General features: G+C 52.6%; 1 protein-coding gene across 1 annotated transcript in view; it reads left to right on the top strand.

Moving 5' to 3' along the window:
• Positions 1-14,504, top strand: part of LOC104303044 (uncharacterized) — a 28,213-nt gene extending 13,709 nt beyond the window's left edge. Inside the window, exons 2-9 of the mRNA XM_054178682.1 lie at positions 3,398-3,605; positions 4,976-5,050; positions 6,120-6,215; positions 7,513-7,665; positions 9,696-9,779; positions 10,579-10,634; positions 13,423-13,483; positions 14,259-14,504. Coding sequence (XP_054034657.1) covers positions 3,398-3,605; positions 4,976-5,050; positions 6,120-6,215; positions 7,513-7,665; positions 9,696-9,779; positions 10,579-10,634; positions 13,423-13,483; positions 14,259-14,504 — 979 coding nt within the window. The remainder of the gene's footprint in view (positions 1-3,397; positions 3,606-4,975; positions 5,051-6,119; positions 6,216-7,512; positions 7,666-9,695; positions 9,780-10,578; positions 10,635-13,422; positions 13,484-14,258) is intronic.
• Positions 14,505-17,997: the final 3,493 nt, after the last annotated feature.

Genomic DNA, 17,997 nt, shown 5'->3' with positions numbered 1-17,997 from the left:
CAGCAGGGACAGGGCCAGCTTTGTCACACAGCTGCAGGCAGGGGCTTTCCTGCAAAATTTCCACTTGCCTTATCTCTCCATTTTTCCTTTGTCTTGCAGTGCTGTCAGCAAACACCAGCAGCACTTCCTGCAGCCCCGATGAGTCAGTCGGGGATGTTTGGGGCAGAAGTGCCGGGGTTAGGCGGCTGTTCTGGCCACCCCTGGTGAGCCCAGCAACGGGCAGGGAGTGGCAGGGACCCACAGGCCAGGTGAACTGGTTCTTCTCTACCAACCTCCTGCCACCCCTTGGCTGCCTGCCCTAGGGTTTGTGCCAGCTGCACCGGGCCAAGCCTTTTGAGTCCTGTGCCCAGTTCTGGGCTCCTCAGTTTAGGAAGGAGGTTGAGCTGCTGGAAGGTGTCCAGAGAAGAGCAACAAAGCTGGGGAGGGGTCTGGAGCACAGCCCTGGGAGGAGAGGCTGAGGGAGCTGGGGTTGCTTAGCCTGCAGAAGAGGAGGCTCAGGGGAGACCTTCTTGCTCTCTGCAACTCCCTGAAGGGAGGTTGGAGCCAGGAGGGGGTTGGTCTCTGCTCCCAGGCAACCAGTGCCAGAACAAGAGGACACAGTCTCAAGCTGTGCCAGGCTGGAGGTTAGGAAGAAGTTCTCCATAGAAAGAGAGCTTGGCCATTGGGATGTGCTGCCCAGGGAGGTGGTGGAGTCCCCATCCCTGGAGGTGTTTAGGAAGAGCCTGGATGAGGCACTTGGTGCCATGGGTTAGTTGATGAGATGGTGTTGGGTGATAGGTTGGACTCAATGATCTTGAAGGTCTTTTCCAACCTGGTTAATTCTGTTCTATTTACCCTGCATTGCTGGATCCTGTTCTGCACTGAACTCTCCAGAAGGAGACTTCAAGCAGGAGGCAAAAGTCAGTAACGATTTCTAGTGTGAATTTATTGGGATTACCCTGGCAACCTTGTATATAATCTTAGATGTGTTTGAGATTGTTTTAGGAGGTCAAGAGGCTGGGGCCAGACTCTGCTCAGTGGTGCCCAGGGACAGCACAAGGGGCAAGGGGCACAAAGTGGCCCCCAGGAGGTTGGATGTGAGCAGGAGGAGAAAGTTGTTTGTGGTGAGGGTGCTGGAGGGCTGGAGCAGGCTGCCCAGAGAGGTTGTGGAGTGTCCTGGTGTGGAGAGCTTCCAACCCCCCCTGGGCACTGTGCTGCTGGGCAGGCTGCTGTGAGTGCCCTTTATTGAGCAGAGGGATTGGACTGGATGATCTCCCAGAGGTCCTTTCCAAGCCTCACCAGTCTGTGGTTCTATGTGCTAAATGTCTCTAAGGGTTAGTTTGGTCCTGGTTTCATCTCTTGGTGCAGCTGATCCTGGTAATTTCAAACTACAAGCAGTGTCCAGGAACGTGAGAGCTGTCTGAAATATCTCCCCTGTGCTTGGAGGTAATTGGAGGGCAGGAACCAGACCTGGCTGGAGGGGAAGAAGCCAAAGGAGGTGAAGGAATTAGCAAGTCCTAGCTCCAGTGTGAGGAGTGTTTGATTGAATTGAAACGTGCAGCACTGAGGGAAGCAGTGAACTGCTCCTGAGCTGCATGATGAAATCCAGCTGAGGCCTCTGGAAAACAAACAGCCTGGTCTCCCTCCAGCTTCCAGAACATGGTTATGGGCCATGCTTCCATTGTACAGATGTCATCTTCTGCTACAGGACTGCAGAGCAGGGATGAGCTGTTGCAACTCTTCAGGGACCTTTTTCAAGCCATTGCTGAGGCCCTGGCAGGGCACTGCTGAGTCTTATCAGTGTTACTTGCAGGGCAGTTGTCACTGGTGCACTCTGTTGGCCTCAACCTGCAAAACTTCCTTTTGGAGGAGAGCTTGAGAGGACAGAGCAATCTGTTTCCTGCAGGGAAAGGAGGGGCTGTGTTCCTGAGATCCAGAACATTTGTGCCTCAGTGGTTAAAGCTGCTGCCAGAGCCAAATGGTCGAGGCTTTCTTTATCCTCAAACCCAGAAAAAGCCCCCAAGACCAGCAGCTCATCCCTGTGGTGCCCATCTCAGGAGTTGATTCCTTCAAGTGCAGTGTTGGGTTGAGGGTAGGTGGTCTTGGGTTGAGGGTAGGTGGTCTTGGGTATGGGGAGGCTGTGGCTGATGCGTGTCAGGAGAGTCCCACATTCACCTTGGTGGTGTTTCAGGGGTAGAGGAGTGATTCACTTGCCTTCTCTGGGTTAAAGCTTGAGTGTCTGCATGCTCTAGTCATTGCTTCTACAGGTGAACTGTTTGACTGCTGTGTTCCAGGTTGGTCCATGTGTACCTCCCTGGGCAGGTGCTTGGGCTAGGAACTGGCTGGAGGGCCGAGCCCAGAGAGTGGTGGTGAATGGTGCCACAGCCAGCTGGCAGCCAGGCACCAGTGGTGTGCCCCAGGGATCAGTGCTGGGCCCCAGCCTGTTCAATATCTTTACTGATGATCTGAATGAGGGCATTGAGTCCATCATCAGTAAATTTGCTGACGACACCAAGCTGGGGGCAGGAGTTGATCTGCTGGAGGGTAGAGAGGCTCTGCAGAGGGACCTGGACAGGCTGGGCAGATGGGCAGAGGCCAAGGGCAGGAGATTGAACACATCCAAGTGCCAGGGGCTGCACATTGGCCACAGCAACCCCAGGCAGTGCTACAGGCTGGGGTCAGGGTGGCTGAGAGCAGCCAGGCAGAGAGGGACCGGGGGGTGCTGGTTGATGGTAGGCTGAACATGAGCCTGCAGTGTGCCCAGTGGTCCAAGAGGGCCAATGGCATCCTGGCCTGCATCAGGAAGAGTGTGGCCAGCAGGAGCAGGGAGGTCATTCTGCCCCTGTACACTGCACTGGTTAGGCCGCACCTCGAGTACTGTGTCCAGCTCTGGGACCCTCAGGTTAGGAAGGAGGTTGAGATGCTGGAAGGTGTCCAGAGAAGAGCAATGAAATTGGTGAGGGGTCTGGAGCACAGCCCTGTGAGGAGAGGCTGAGGGAGCTGGGGTTGCTTAGCCTGGAGAGGAGGAGGTTCAGGGAAGACCTTCTTGCTCTCTCCAACGCCCTGAAGGGAGGTTGTAGCCAGGTGGGGGTTGGTCTCTTCTCCCAGGCAGCCAGTACCAGAACAAGAGGACACAGTCTCAGGCTGCGCCAGGGGAGGTTCAGGCTGGATGTTAGGAAGAAGTTCTATACAGAAAGAGTGATTGCACATTGGAATGGGCTGCCTGGGGAGGTGGTGGAGTCCCCATCACTGGAGGTGTTCAGGAGGAGACTTGATGGGGTACTTGGTGCCATGGGTTAGTTGTTTAGGTGGTGTTGGATTGGTTGAGGGGTTGGACACGATGATCTTGAAGGTCTCTTCCAGCCTGGTCTATTCTGTGTATTCTGTGTATATTAATAAATAACTGTCATTAACTTCCTTCTATTGCATTTCAGGCGGCATCAGCTGGTCTCGGCTATGTGGGAGGGTATGTCATCAACACCTACAAGAGCTATGACAACTTTCTGCAGGACAAGTATGCTCTGTTGCCAGCTGTGATCATCCTTTGTGTGGCTCTGGTGATGTTCATCATTGGGTTGATTGGCTGCTGTGCCACCTTCCGGGAGTCTCGAGTTGGCCTGGGTCTGGTGAGTGTTGCCCGCTTCTGCACGTCCTCTTCTTCACCACCACCCTCATTCTCTTCTGGACTTGATCTTAGAGGTCTTTCCCAAACAAAAACCTGTTGGGTGATATGGGAGGTGCTCCTCTAGAGCTTCTGAGGGTGCACAGAACAGAAAGTACAAGATCATTCCATGCTGAAGCACTGCTCCTTCAAGGGAGTTATATTTGAGGCACTGCTTGATGGTGAGCAAGGCACAGGCTAAATGATGAGTTGTGCCTTGAGGAAACAAAACACCCACAGCCATGGCCAGTTTTGTGGCTCTGCCTTGGCTGCCTTGCTGGAGGTGAGTGTGGAGAGCAGTCACTTTAGAGAAGAAAGCTGGTGGTGAAGGGGCAGATGTGAATTTCCAAAGCAAGCAAAACAGAACTGCAGAATGGTAGAGGCTGAAGATCACCCAGTCCAACCCCGCCTGCTCCAGCAGGGCACCCCCAGCAGCTTGCCCAGCAGCACAGTGCCCAGGGGGGGCTGGAAGCTCTCCACACCAGGACACTCCACAACCTCTCTGGGCAGCCTGCTCCAGCCCTCCAGCACCCTCACAACAAACAACTTTCTCCTCCTGCTCAGATCCAACCTCCTGGGGGCCATTTTGTGCCCCTTGCTCTGTCCCTGGGCATCACTGAGCAGTGTCTGGCCCCAGCCTCTTCCCCTCCACCCATTATCTCTTGCTGAGCATTGCCCAGATCCCTTCTGGGGATCTGCTCTTTTCCAGGCTCAACAGCCCCAGGAGCTCTCAACCCTTTCTCCTCACAGAGCTGCTCCAGGCTCCTAAGAATCTTTAGCCTCCCCTGGACTCTCTCCAATCACTCCTTCTCTCTGTTCAACTGAGGAACCCAGAAGTGGTGACAGTTCTCCAGCTGTGGCCTCACTAGGGCATAGTAGAAGGGGAAGAGAACCTTCCACAACCTGCTGGCCACACTACTTCATGTACCCCAGGAGATCATTGGCCTTTTCTGGCCACAAGGGTACACTGATGACTCATGGTGACCTTGTCTACTAGCACTCCCAGGTCCTTCACACAGAGCTGCTTCCCATCTATTTTTCAGCTGACTTCAGTTCTCATATTTATGCAAATGTGATTGGCCACCTTGTGGAGTGTTTCTTTGTGCAGCTCACATCACAGCAGCTTTCAGGATGCTGCCTGCATTGGGCACAGGTCCTGGGGAGCTTCTGTCCCAGCCATGCACAGTGATCTCCTAAATTGTTTTCTGGACCAATTTTGATTGTAAAGACAAGAGCAGATAAGGATAACTTTGCATGATCAATTAATGTGCAGTTGTGGAGTTCAAAAGCTGTGGAGTTCTTCCTTAAGAGTTTCTCTCTCTCTTTTAATTTCAGTTCTTGGCTATTATCCTGGTTATTTTTGTTGCTGAAGTATCTGCTTTCGTCCTGGGATTTGTTTACAGAGAAAAGGTGAGTGGAGAATCAGCTTCTCTGTGCTAACTTGAAAGGAAGAACAGGTCCTGTGCTGTCAGAGCTGAGTACATCCAGTGCTCTTGCACTCCATCCATCCTGCAGTCTGCAGGGGCAAGTGGGAGGGGGGATGTCACCACCCAGCACATGGATCAGCCTATGTGGGATACATTAGGAACCTGGCAACGATCTCCAGTTCCTGATGCTCACAGAGGAAGGCTTTTGCATCAGAGGAGGCAAACTTTGATCCAGAGATGTGATTCTTGTCAAGTGCTACCTGAAGTTTACCTAAATCATCTTTGCTTTTTAGTTCTGTTTTCCCCTGGCTTGGTGGGGACCCAGACCTGTGCACTTTCCACCAGATCAGATAAATGGAACTGTGCAGTCATGTAGGTTGTAAATGTTAGGAATAAATACTTTAGGACCATTTGGAAAGAAAATGTTCCTAATGAGCAACCTAAACCTCCCCTGGCACAACCTGAGACCTTTTCCTCTCATCCTATCCCTTGTTCCTTGGGAGAAGAGACCAACCCCCACCTGGCTCCAGCCTCCTTTCAGGGAATTGTACACAGCCAGAAGGTCTCCCCTCAGCCTCCTGTTCTCCAAGCTGAACAACCCCAGTCCCCTCAGCTGTCCCTCACATGACTCTTCACCAGTTTCGTTGCCCTTCTCTGGACCTTAACCAGCACTTTGGGATGAGGGTCCAAAACTGAACCCAGTACTCACAGTGCCCAGTGCAAGGGGACAGTCCCTGCCCTGCTCCTGCTGCCTACACCATTGCTGATCCAGGCCAGGATGCTGGTGGCCTTCTTGGCCACCTGGGCACCCCCTGGCTCATCTTCAGACAGCTGCTGACCACCACCCTCAGGTCCTTTTCCGCTGGGCATTTTCCAGCCGCTTTGCTCCAAGCCTGGATCATTCATGAGGTTGTTATGACCCAAGTGAAGGACCTCGCACTTGGCCTTGTTGAACCTCATGCCATTGACCTTGGCCTGGTCCAGCATACTGCATTTGTAGGTACAGACACTTCACCTAAACCAATCTGGGTGTGTTTTTTCTCCCTGAACAGGTAAAAACTGATGTTCAAGGCACGATGAGCTCAGTCTTTGAGAGATACGATGGGAAGAATCCTGAGTCTACTGTTGTGGATTACTTGCAAGAACAGGTAAGAAAATATGTTGGCTGACCTGAGAGTTGCTGAGAAAAGAACAGCTGGGCCCTTGCCAAGGAATTTGCCTGGCAAAGAAGGGGAAGTAGATCTTTATGGGTGTATCTTGGAGCTTGGCCCTGCAGCGGTTCAGCCTCTCCAAGGCCACGGAGGGTGTTCCCCATTTGCAGATTTGGCCTTCTTGGGCTCCTGCTGTGAAGCTGTAGATGAATGGCCTTGTAGACACTGCCAGTTGGATCAACCCAAATGAGCTCACATGAGTGACTGCTGCTGACAGTCCTGTGCTGTAAAACAGAGAAGACTCTGTCCCACAGCCTGTTGCTTTAGTATTGGAGCTTCCACAGAGAACAAGGAGGTGATGTGGTTTAAGCTTTCCCAGAGTCCAAAAGCCCAAGTGGAACAGACCCAGATTGCCTCCCCTCTCCCTTTTTCCCTAGTAGGGGAAAGCAAATTTGGCAGGAGAAAAGAGAGGTAGAACTACAAAAGAAACAGATTTGAACTGATTTGGAAGTGAAAAGAAAGGTAGGTTTGACCAGACATGAAAAGCTTTTGAGTGAAAGGAAGGTTAGAAAGGGGTAAGGAAAGAGGGTAAATAAAAATGCATACAAAGCCAGGCTCAGCTGGCAAAGGATTCTCTGGGTGCAATGTGGATTCTCTTTAGATGCAGTCCTTAGGAGTCTGGGGCAGCATGGAGCAGGCCCCACCACGTGGTTACAGCAGCAGCAGGAGCTGCATGGAATAGCATCTTGGGCAGGGGAGGGCAGGAGCAAGAGAGAGAGACAGGAAATGGCTCCCCTTAAATAGGCTGTGGACAGGAAGTGGAATAGACTTGGACCTGGGGACCCCTCCACCTGGGAGGGAGCACCAAGCCTGTCTGCTGACTTGGGTCAGGTCTCTTTGTTTGGGGGCTAGGTTCTTTTTAGCCCACCCTCTCCTGGGCTGGGTGTAACCTGGCACAGGAGGGAGTAATGTATGGAAGGAGATGGACCTTGCCCTCCTGAGCGGGGTCCAACTCAACTTTAGAATCATAGAATCAGTCAGGGTTGGAAGGGACCACAAGGATCATCCAGTTCCAACCCCCCTGCCATGGGCAGGGACACCCCACACTAGATCAGGCTGGCCAGAGCCTCATCCAGCCTGGGCTGAAACACCTCCAGGGCTGGGGCCTCAACCACCTCCCTGGACAACCTATTCCAGGGCTTCACCACCCTCATGCTGAAGAGCTTCTTCCTCACATCCAGCATCTATGTTTGTGTGTCTTCCTACGTGCCTGAGACTGTGTTGTGTTTGGCAGCTTCATTGTTGTGGGGTGAAGAACTACAGCGACTGGACAACCACCCAGTGGTTCAATTCCACCGGTAACAACAGCGTTCCCCTGAGCTGCTGCAGGCAGGAGCTGAGGAACTGCACAGGGCGTCTGGACCAGCCTCAGGAGCTCAATACACAGGTGAGGATGAAGGGCACAGGTTCACAGTGGAGCCATGCCAGGCTTTGAGACTGGGTGCCTTTAAGGAACCATAGAGAGGACCTCCAGGAGGTCCAGAGATAGGTCCGGGAGGTGGACTGGGAAGCGTGATTTTTGTTTCATTCCCAGAATGCCTGCAGCTAGCTTTTATAAGGGGACAGCACAAGCTGTTCCTTCCCCCTTTCTCTTCTTTTCCCCCCTTTCCCTCTCTTCCTCCCTTCCTGGCTGGTTCCCTTATCCTTGCTAACATGTGGGAGCCTGGTCTGGAGCAGCCTTGGCAGGGTCCTGAAGCTGGCGACCCAAATTACAGCTGCGTCACAAGGGTTCAGTAATGAGGGTGCAGAGAGGCTTAGTATGGGCAAGGGGGGGGCATTTGAGGCCTGAATTTTTGGCCTGGTTTGGTGGAGGCTGGGAGAGCTTTGGCTTAGTGGGCTTCTGTGTTAAGCCCAGGCTATGCATTTTGTGCATTCAGTATGCTTTTGCACTCTAGCATGTAGCTTATGAGTAGCGCTTCCATTTAATCTTCCTGTGTATTCTGTATTTCAATCCAATCCTGTGTGGAGTTTTCCTCAGTTCCTTTGAGGAGAATCAAGGAGCCTCTCTTTCTCCACTCCTTAAAGACAGAACATGGTTGTGCTCTGAAACAGACAGAGCCAATGAGGAAAAGTGCTTCAGGCAGGGTTTAAGGATAACATAGAAGCATAGAATCATGCTGGTTGGAAGAGAGCTTTAAGATCATCCAGTCCAACTGCTAACCCAGCACTGCCAGGTCACCACTGAACCATGGCCCCCAGCACCACAGCTACACATCTGTGTGTGGCCTTTCAATCCTACCAGGGGTGGGGACTCCACTGCTGCCCTGGTTGGGGAGAGGAAGAAATTGTTCCTCAGGTCCAACCTAAACCTCCCCTGGTGCAACTTGAGGCCATTTCATCTTGTCCTATCACTTGTTCATTGGGAAGGGAGACCAACCCCACCTGGCTCCAACCTCCTTTGAGGGAGCTGTAGAGAGTGAGGAGGTATCCCTTCAACCCCCTATTTTCCAGACTAAACAACCCCAGTTCTCTCAGGTGCTACTCATAAGATTTGTCCTCTAGACCCTTCAGCTCTGTTGCTCTTCTCTGGACATGCTTCATCCAGCACCTCAATGTCCTTCATGGAGTGAGGGGCCCAAACCTGAACCCTATATTTGAGGTGTGGATTCATCAATGCTGAGTACAGAGGTAGAATTGCTTCCCTACTCCTGCTGGAACTTATCTAACCCTAGGTCTCCCAAACCCTTTTCTCCCTATACATTTCCTTTAGAATCATAGAATCAATAAGGTTGGAAGAGACCTCAGAGATCATCAAGTCCAACCTGTCACCCAACACCTCATGACTACTAAACCATGGCACTAAGTGCCACGTCCAGTCCCCTCTTGAACACCTCCAGGGATGGTGACTCCACCACCTCCCTGGGCAGCACATCCCAATGGCTAACAACTCTCTCTTTGTGTTCTGTGAGAGCTCCTACACCATGCTGGGACACCAGCCTGATGTTTGGTCTTGTTTGTCTGATGATAACGCTTCCATTTCATGTTACCACAGAATCACCATGGCAAGGCCAGAGCACTAGCTGTGGGCACCTAGTTCAAACAGAACTGAGGGAGGGGAAGAGACTCAGTAGGACTGACTGTGAATGAAGAGCTGAGTGCCAGGTTCTTCAGCCTGAGATACTTGCCCATAAGTTGGCTTCTAGACATACCATTGCTGGTCTTCCTGGCTCTGAGTTTTGGGCACTTCTTTAGGTGACCTCAGCTAGATAAGACTGAGAAGCAGCACATGTAAGTGAATTAGTTTGTGAGTGCCTTTCCTTAAGCAGAAGGAGGTCTGGAGGACAAGCATGGAAGACCTTAGGTATGCAGATGCTATGAGGTCCTTCTTCCTTTAAAGGGTCAGGGAGGAAGAAAGGATAAAAATAGATGTTAATTTGGGCTGTATTCTAACTTATTTTCACCTCTCTTTCCTGGCAGGGCTGTGCAGAGGAGCTGGAGTCTGGCCTGCAGAGCGTTTTCAGCTATGCTATGCTTGTAATCCTGGGGTTTGCTATTGTGAAGGTAAATATTTGTGTCTCTTTCCTGATGGAACATTGTTTGCCCTTCGATCTGGAGGCTCTTCTCTTACGTCCTGTTAGTCTACAGCCTTTTTCTGGCTCTGAATTAGACCCAGTATTCTGTCCCCCACTTTATTTCAGCTGTCTCCATTTCTGTCTGGCAATAAGGGGAGTGATCCAAAATGCTTGTAAGGGTTCTTGGTATGGAGAGTAAACAGAGAATCCATCTTGGTCATTTGGTATGTATTACAATAAGCTGAGTGGCCTTAAAACCTTCCAGAGATGAAGCTTCCACCACCTCCCTGGGCAACCTGTGCCAGTCTCTCACCACCCTCATGGGGAGCAACTTCTAACATCCAATCTGAATCTCCCTACTAGTTTTGCTCCATTCCCCCCAGTCCTATCACTCCCTGACACCCTCAAAAGTCCCTCCCCAGCTTTCCTGTGGCCCTCTTCAGATACTGGAAGGCCACAGGAAGGTCTTCTGGGAGCCTTCTCTTCTCCAGACTGAAGAGCCTTAACTCTCTCAGTCTGTCCTCATAGCAGAGCAGCTCCAGCCCTCTGCTCTTCCTCCTGGCCCTTCTCTGGGCACGCTCCAGCCTGTCCAGATCCTCCTTGCACTAGGGGCTCCAGAACTGGACACAGTGCTCCAGGTGGGGTCTCACCAGAGTAGAAGGGGAGAATCACCTCCCTTGACCAAACTCATCACAGCTGACACCTCCAAGAAACAGCAGCACAGCTTGGTGAAGCTCTGACCCATCAGTTTGAACCTGGTGGTTTGTCCTTGTTCCCTCTTCTCCCAGGTTGACAACCTGTTCCTCATTGACACAGATTTGAACCATTTAATTACAGCAAAGCAGTTTGTTTTTGTCTGGCCTCTGTTTAAGAGCAGCTGTAACCTGAACCTGGGCAGAACACTCTGTACAGCTTAACATCCTGCTCCTGAGCTCAATGCAGAAGCCAGGATCTGTCCAGATAATGTCATCCCCATGGCTTAATTAAACTTCCCTTTTCATTTGGGCCCTAGCAGGGAGGTGATTGTTTGATCTCATGGCCTTAGCATTGTTCATTTCCCTTCCCTCTGTGGAAGTGGTGAGTTCTACACTCCCTTTACACATCCCATTACTATTCATGATGAACCCTCACACCAGGACCTTGCCTGTCATCATCTCTATATTTTCCCCACAGTAAGATAACTTTGGAATTAATGTGTCTTAAATTAATGAGAGGAAAAAAAGTCTAGCTGGAGCTACTGCTGTAATGCAAAAAGTCACTTTCTTTAGATGTGTTTCCTCAGTGTTTTTTAGTATGCAAAGACTGCCCCTGCTATGGTGAAAAGGTCCAATGAACCTTGGGTCTGATGACTGAAAGGGAAGGGAAGGGCAGCAAAGCTGGGGAGGGGTCTGGAGCACAAGCCCTATGAGGAAAGGCTGAGAGAGATGGGGGTGTTCAGCCTGGAGAAGAGGAGGCTCAGGGGAGACCTTCTTGTTCTCTGCAACTCCCTGAAGGAAGGTTGTAGCCAGGTGGGGGTTGGGCTCTTCTCCCAGGCAAGCAGCACCAGAACAAGAGGACACAGTCTCAAGCTGTGCCAGGGGAGGTTTAGGCTGGATGTTAGGAAGAAATTCTTCCCAGCAAGAGAGAGTGGCCCTTGGGATGTGCTGCCCAGGGAGGTGGTGGAGTCCCCATCCTTGGAGGTGTTTAGGAAGAGCCTGGCTGAGGCACTTGGTGCCATGGTTGAGTTGATCAGATGGTGTTGGGTGATAGGTTGGTCTTGGTGATCTCTGAGGTCTTTTCCAACCTGCTTAATTCCATTGTTCTAAAGAAAATGCAGCCAGAACTCAATTAAATCTCTCTCTCTCTCTTTTCCAGTTCTTTAGCATGCTGAGTGTCTGTGTGCTTACTTGCAAGAAAGAAGAATCTGGGTATCAGCCTCTTCACTCTGTGGTCTTCACTTAATCCAGAATAGTTACCTTTAAATTTTTGCTTCCCTGATGAGAAGACTTGCAAAGATGAACTCTAAGTGGACCTTGTGTGACCTTCCGGCTGAATATTCTGTGTACATGGAACAAAGAACATTGTGCATTGGTTTTTGGGGGGCTGGGGAGGGGGAAGGTCCTTGCAGTTGCCACCAATGGCAGTTTCATTGCTCAGAGCCCTGCAGCACCACGCTCTGATGGTTGGTTTTTTGCATACTGCAAGTTTGGGGATTTCCTTCTTTCCTGTGTGTTTGGGGTTTTTTTTGGGGGTCAGGTTGTTGTTGATGTGAATATTGTGACTTCAGGCAGCAGCGGGAGAAATGTTATTTTTAGTCACTAAACAGATTGAGACCACAGGAGGGTGTTCCAGTTGTCTGCACAGAGCTCAGACCCTTCCCATGACGTGCTTAAGCAGCAACTTTGGAGTGCCAGGTTCACCTGGGTTCCATCACTGTAGGGAGTTAACATAACTTCTGTTTTGTTTTTTTTGGGGGGGGTGGGGGGGTTGTTTTGTTTGTTTGTTTGTGTTTGGGGTTCTTTTTTTCCCTTTTTTTTTGGTTGGGGTTTTTTTTTTGGTGGGTTTTTGGGGGGGGGGTTGGTTTTGGGTTGGTTGATTGGGTGTCTCGTTTGGGATTTTCTTTGGGTTTTTTTGTGGTGTTTTTTTGGTTGGGTGGGGTTGGGTGGTTTTTTTTTGGTTGTTGTTTGGGGTATTTTGGGGTGGTTTTTGTTTGGGGTGTTTTCCCCCCCCCCCCCCCCATATCTAATGGTGTGGCTTTTCCCCTTTGTGGTCCTACATTGTAATTCAGGTTACTGCAGGGGCTCTTAGTGCAAGACAACCCCAAGTTAAAACTCTAGAACAGACATCTGAGTTGCTAATTTTTAGGCAGTTAGCAAAATGTGAACAATCTCAGGTGACGAGGGGGATATATGTTTCAAGTTTTAGTGCTTGGGACACCTCTGACATATTGTGTTGTGGTTTTGTCTCTTAATTATTGTCTTCTACCAAACCTTGCTTATGAAGCAGGGTTTTGAAGCATCCTTCTTCACTTACTGATGTGTTTATGGTTTGGCTGAGAGATGTCCTCTGTCTCTGTTCATTGTGGAGGTTAAAAAGAGTTACCAGCTAGGAGGTGGGAGTCACAAGGCAGGTTGGCTGGAGGTGGTTGTATTGACAGGACTGCTGGAGGGGCTAGAGCAGCCACTCCTGCATCCATTCATGCCCTGACTGCAGTTCACCACTGAAAATGTGGAAATTGCTTCAGTAATGAAAAGTTTCAATGACCTGTACTGTCCAGCAGCAGCCTGTCACTCCGGGTTTGTGTTTGGTTTTTACTTCTCCTTAAAGTTCTTCTGAACAGTCAGGCCTTGGATTGCATCACTGCTTTAAAAGTGGTCTTTTAACTGGTGGCTGTGTTAGTTTAGTTCTCAGTTCTTTAAGGGCTTTGTTTTGGAATTGAGGAGGGGAGGGAACTGAGCTTTCCTTCATTAGGAAATGGGGAAACAGCAACAGTGATTAGATCGTGCTGGATGATTTCTAAGGTCTCTTTCAGCCTCTTCAATTCTATTTTAAAAGCAATAAAAAATGAACTTTTATATTTGCAGCAAATCAGGAAAGAAAAAAAAAAAGGAATTTGAGCTTAGTGTAAATTGCTTATCTTCCTTTTCCCCTAGAGATAACAAAGCAAAGACCATGTATGATGTTGATACTCTGTATGAGACATACCCAGTCCCTGTATGTGTTTAAAAAGTGACCTGATTTTTATTGAGGGCTTTGTCTTCTGTGGAATGCCTGAATAAACTGGATTTGTATAATCAGTTAACAAATGCTGTGGTGGGTTCTTAGGCTGGGGGCATCCCAGTTCCTGGAGGGGAGAAAGAAAGAAGTCCTCTGCGAGAGGAAAAGGATGAAGAAGGCTGAAAAGTGCTCTGGGCAGGGGGAAAGGGATAAAAATCACAGCACCACAAAATTGTTTCAGCTGGAATAAAGCCTTTCCAATCGAGTCCAACCAGTGACCTAAGACCACCCTGGCCATTAAGCCACATCCCAATAGTGCCATGACCACACATGTCTTCAGCACCTCCAGGCATGGGGACTCCACCACCTCCCTCAGCAGCCTGTGCCAATTCCTGACCACTCTGGCAGCGAAGAAATTCTTCCTCATCTCCGACCCAAGCCTCCCCTGGCACTGTTTCAGGCCCTTTCCTCTCATCCTCTCACCTGATACTAGAGAGAAGATCCTGACCCCCATCTCCCTCCAACCTCCCAGGGAGCTGTAGAGAGCCAGAAGGTCTTCCCTCAGCCTCATTTCCTGCAGGCTCACCACCCCCAGCTCCCTCAGCTGCTCCTCCCCAGCCCTGTTCTCCAGACCCCTCCCTAGCCTGCTTGCCCTTCTCCGGACCTGCTGCAGCTCCTCAATGTCCTTCTCTGAGGGAGCAGCCTAAACAGTCCCCAACGCTCGCCTCGACTCCGCCCTGCCCGGCCCCGCCCCCCGCCCCGCCCCCCTGAGCGCCTGCCGGCCCGGCCCCGCCCCCCCCGAGCGCCTGCCGGCCTCGCCCCGCCCCCCGAGCGCCTGCCGGCCCCGCCCCGCCCCCCTGAGCGCCTGCCGGCCCGGCCCCCCCCCGAGCGCCTGCCGGCCCGGCCCCGCCCCCCCCCTGAGCGCCTGCCGGCCCGCGCCCGGCCCCGCCCCCTGAGCGCTTCCCGCCCTCCCCGCCTCCCTGAGCGCCTTCCGGCCCGGGCCCGGCCCCGCCCCTGAGCGCTTCCCGCCCTCCCCGCCTCCCTGAGCGCCTTCCGGCCCGGCCCCGCCTCCCGCGCCTGCGCACTCCAACGGGCGTCAGAGCGCGGCCTGCTCAAACCGGAGCGGCTGCCGCGCCCTGCTCGGTGCCCTCCGGCAGGGCCCCCGGGGGCCTGTGTCCCGCCGCACCGCGCCAGCCGGGACTCTGCGTCAGGCAGCCTCCTTCCTCTCCACTGCTCCGATCGGACGGGCTGCGGTCATCGGGGCGGTGAGAGCTGGGCACTGGGCTGCGGGGTGGGGGTGGGGGCGGGGGCCGCGGCGGCTCGCAGCGGCTCCCGCTGAGGCCCGGGAGGCGGCGGAAAGGGGCAAATCTCTAACGACTGCGTCCAGCTATCAGCCAGTTTGTGGTGTGATGGAAGTCAGGCGAGATCAGAGCTTCGTTTTGAGAGGCGGTAGCCACAACAGGGCCGCCTGGGGGTGCGCTGCCTGCCTGGGCTGTTAGAGGGTAGGAGAGCTCTGCAGAGGGACCTTGCCAGGCTGGGCAGATGGGCAGAGGCCCAGGGCAGGAGATTGAACACATCCAAGTGCCAGGTGCTGCACGTTGGCCACAGCAACCCCAGGCAGTGCTACAGGCTGGGGTCAGAGTGGCTGAGAGCAGCCAGGCAGAGAGGGACCTGGGGGTATCACAGTCTCACAGTATAACCAAGGTTGGAAGAGACCCCAAGGATCATCAAGTCCAACCTGTCTCGACAGACCTCACGACTAGGCCATGGCACCAAGTGCCACATCCAATCCCCTCTTGAACACCTCCAGGGACGGCGACTCCACCACCTCCCTGGGCAGCACATCCCAGTGACCAACGACTCGCTCGGGGAAGAACTTTCTCCTCACCTCGAGTCTAAACCTCCCCTGGCACAGCTTGAGACTGTGTCCTCTTGTTCTGCTGCTGGTTGCCTGGGAGAAGAGACCAACCCCCTCCTGTCTACAATTACCTTTCGGGTGGTTGTAGAGGGCAATGAGGTCTCCCCTGAGCCTCCTCTTCTGCAGGCTAAGCAACCCCAGCTCCCTCAGCCTCTCCTCACAGGGCTGTGCTCAAGGCCTCTCCCCAGCCTTGTTGCCCTTCTCTGGACACCTTCAAGTGTCTCAAACTTGAACTCAGTTCTTAAACTGAGGTGCCCAGAACTGGACACAGGTCTCAAGGTGTGGCCTGAGCAGTGCTGAGCACAGGGCACAATGACCTCCCTGCTCCTGCTGGCCACACTGTTCCTGATGCAGGCCAGGATGCCATTGGCCCTCTTGGCCACCTGGGCACACTGCTGGCTCATGTTTAGGCAGCTCTCAATCAGCACCCTCAGGTCCCTCTCTGTTTGGCAGCTCTCAGCCACTCTGACCCCAGCCTGTAGCTCTGCCTGGGGTTGCTGTGGCCAAAGTGCAGCCCCTGGCACTGGGACTTGTTGAATGCCATCCTGTTGGCCTCTGCCCATCTGTCCAGTGGGTCGAGGTCCCTCTGCAGAGCCCTTCTGCCCTCTAACTGACCAACATCTGCTCCCAGCTTGGTGTCATCTGCAAACTTGCTGCTGACTGACTCAATGCCCTCATCCAGATCATCAATGAAGATGTTGAACAGGCTGGGGCCCAGCACTGATCCCTGGGGCACACCACTGGTGCCTGGCTGCCAGCTGGCTGTGGCACCATTCACCACCACTCTCTGGGCTCAGCCTCCAGCCAGTTCCTAACCCAGCACAGAGTGTTGCAGTCCAAGCCAGGGGCTGACAGCTTGGCCAGCAGTTTGCTGTGGGGGATGGTGCCAAAGGCCTTGCTGGAGTCCAGGTAGACCACATCCACAGCCTGCCCCACATCCACCAGACAGTCACCTGATCATAGAAGGAGATCAGGTTGGAGAGGCAGGACTTGCCCTGCCTGAATCCATGCTGGCTGGACCTGAGCCCTTGGGACGTGGTGGAGTCCCCATCCCTGGAGGTGTTCAGGAAGAGCCTGGCTGAGGCACTTGGTGCCATGGTTTAGTTGATCAGATGGTGCTGGGTGAGAGGTTGGACTTGGTGATCTCGAAGGTCTTTTCCAACCTATTCTATTCTATTCTACCTGGGACAATGTGGCTCTCATAGGAGATTTGCTGCCCTGTGCCTGGGGAAGAAGCATTTCAGCTGGGTTTTGCTTTCTTTATCAATTATTTCCTGCCTCAGAGTCAATACTGTCCTGTAAATATCACTAACCATCATCTAATGATACTTTTGTGCCCCCACCTCATGCTCAGCTAGCCAGCAAGGATAGGATTTTTCCCCTGTCTAATTACTTAATTACATATCTTTAAATATTGATCACCTGTTGCAATCTCCCTGAGAGAGAGCCTTTTAGAAGTGCTTGATGTAAACCAGGTATTTCTTGTACATGGCAGTGAATTTCCCACTCCTTTAGTAGTGAGCAACTTAACAATTAGCAATGAGCATAACCTCCTCGGGCAGTCTGCTGATGGCACAGCACTGGGAGCAGTGGCTGACACCCCTCAGGCTGTGCTGCCATGCAGTGAGACCTGGGCAGGAGGAGAGCTGGGAGAGAGGAACCTCATGAGGTTCAACCAGGGCAAGAGTAGGGTCCTGCAGCTGGGGAGGAACAACCCTATGGATCTTGGGGGCTGAACTGCTGGAGAGCAGCTGTGGGGAAAAGGACCTGGCAAGTGCTGGTGCACAACAGGATGACCATGAGCCAGCAGTGTGCCCTCATGGCCAAAAGGCCAATGGCATCCTGGGTTGCATCAGGAAGAGTGCAGCCAGCAGGTCAAGGGAGGTTCTCCTCCCCATCTGCTGTGACTTGGTGAGGCCACATCTGGAGTCCTGTCTCCAGTTCTGGGCCCCCCAGGGAACTGCTGTAGAGGCCACAGCAAAGGGCTACAAAGATGCTGAGGAGAGTGCAACAGCTCTGATGAGGAAAGGCTGAGAGAACTGGGGCTTTTGGGTCTGGAGAAGAGCAGCCTGAGGGGGATCCCATCAATGCTGATCAATACTTCAAGGGTGGGTGTCAGGAGGATGGGACCAGGCTTTGTTCAGTGGTGCCCAGAGACAGGGCAGGGGGCAAGGGGCATGAACTAGAACCCAGGAGATTCCATGTGAACAGGAGGATAACATTCTTTGCTGTGAGGGTGCTGGAGGGCTGGAGCAGGCTGCCCAGAGAGGTTGTGGAGTCTCCTTCTGTGGAGACATTCAAAACCCACCTGGACATCTTGTGTGACCTTCTTTAGGTCACCTTGACAGGGGGGTTGGACTTAATGACTTCCAGAGGCCCCTTCCAGCCCCTCCCATTCTATGATTCTGCCAAGTGATGGAGTCCCCAGCACAGGATATCCAGGACTTAGCTGGACAGGGTGCTGGGCCACCTTGTCCAGGCTGTGCTTTTGCCAAGAACAGTTGGACACAATGACCCTGGAGGTCCCTTCCAACCTGGGAGTCTGTGGTTCTGTGATAAAGACTTATCTGGTTTCACAAATCCTGATTTATAC

The sequence above is a fragment of the Dryobates pubescens genome, chromosome Z (genome assembly GCF_014839835.1).
Source record: "Dryobates pubescens isolate bDryPub1 chromosome Z, bDryPub1.pri, whole genome shotgun sequence".
Lineage (NCBI taxonomy): Eukaryota > Metazoa > Chordata > Aves > Piciformes > Picidae > Dryobates > Dryobates pubescens.
Note: the sequence above shows the minus strand (reverse complement) of the source record. Positions and strands in the feature narration are given on the sequence as shown.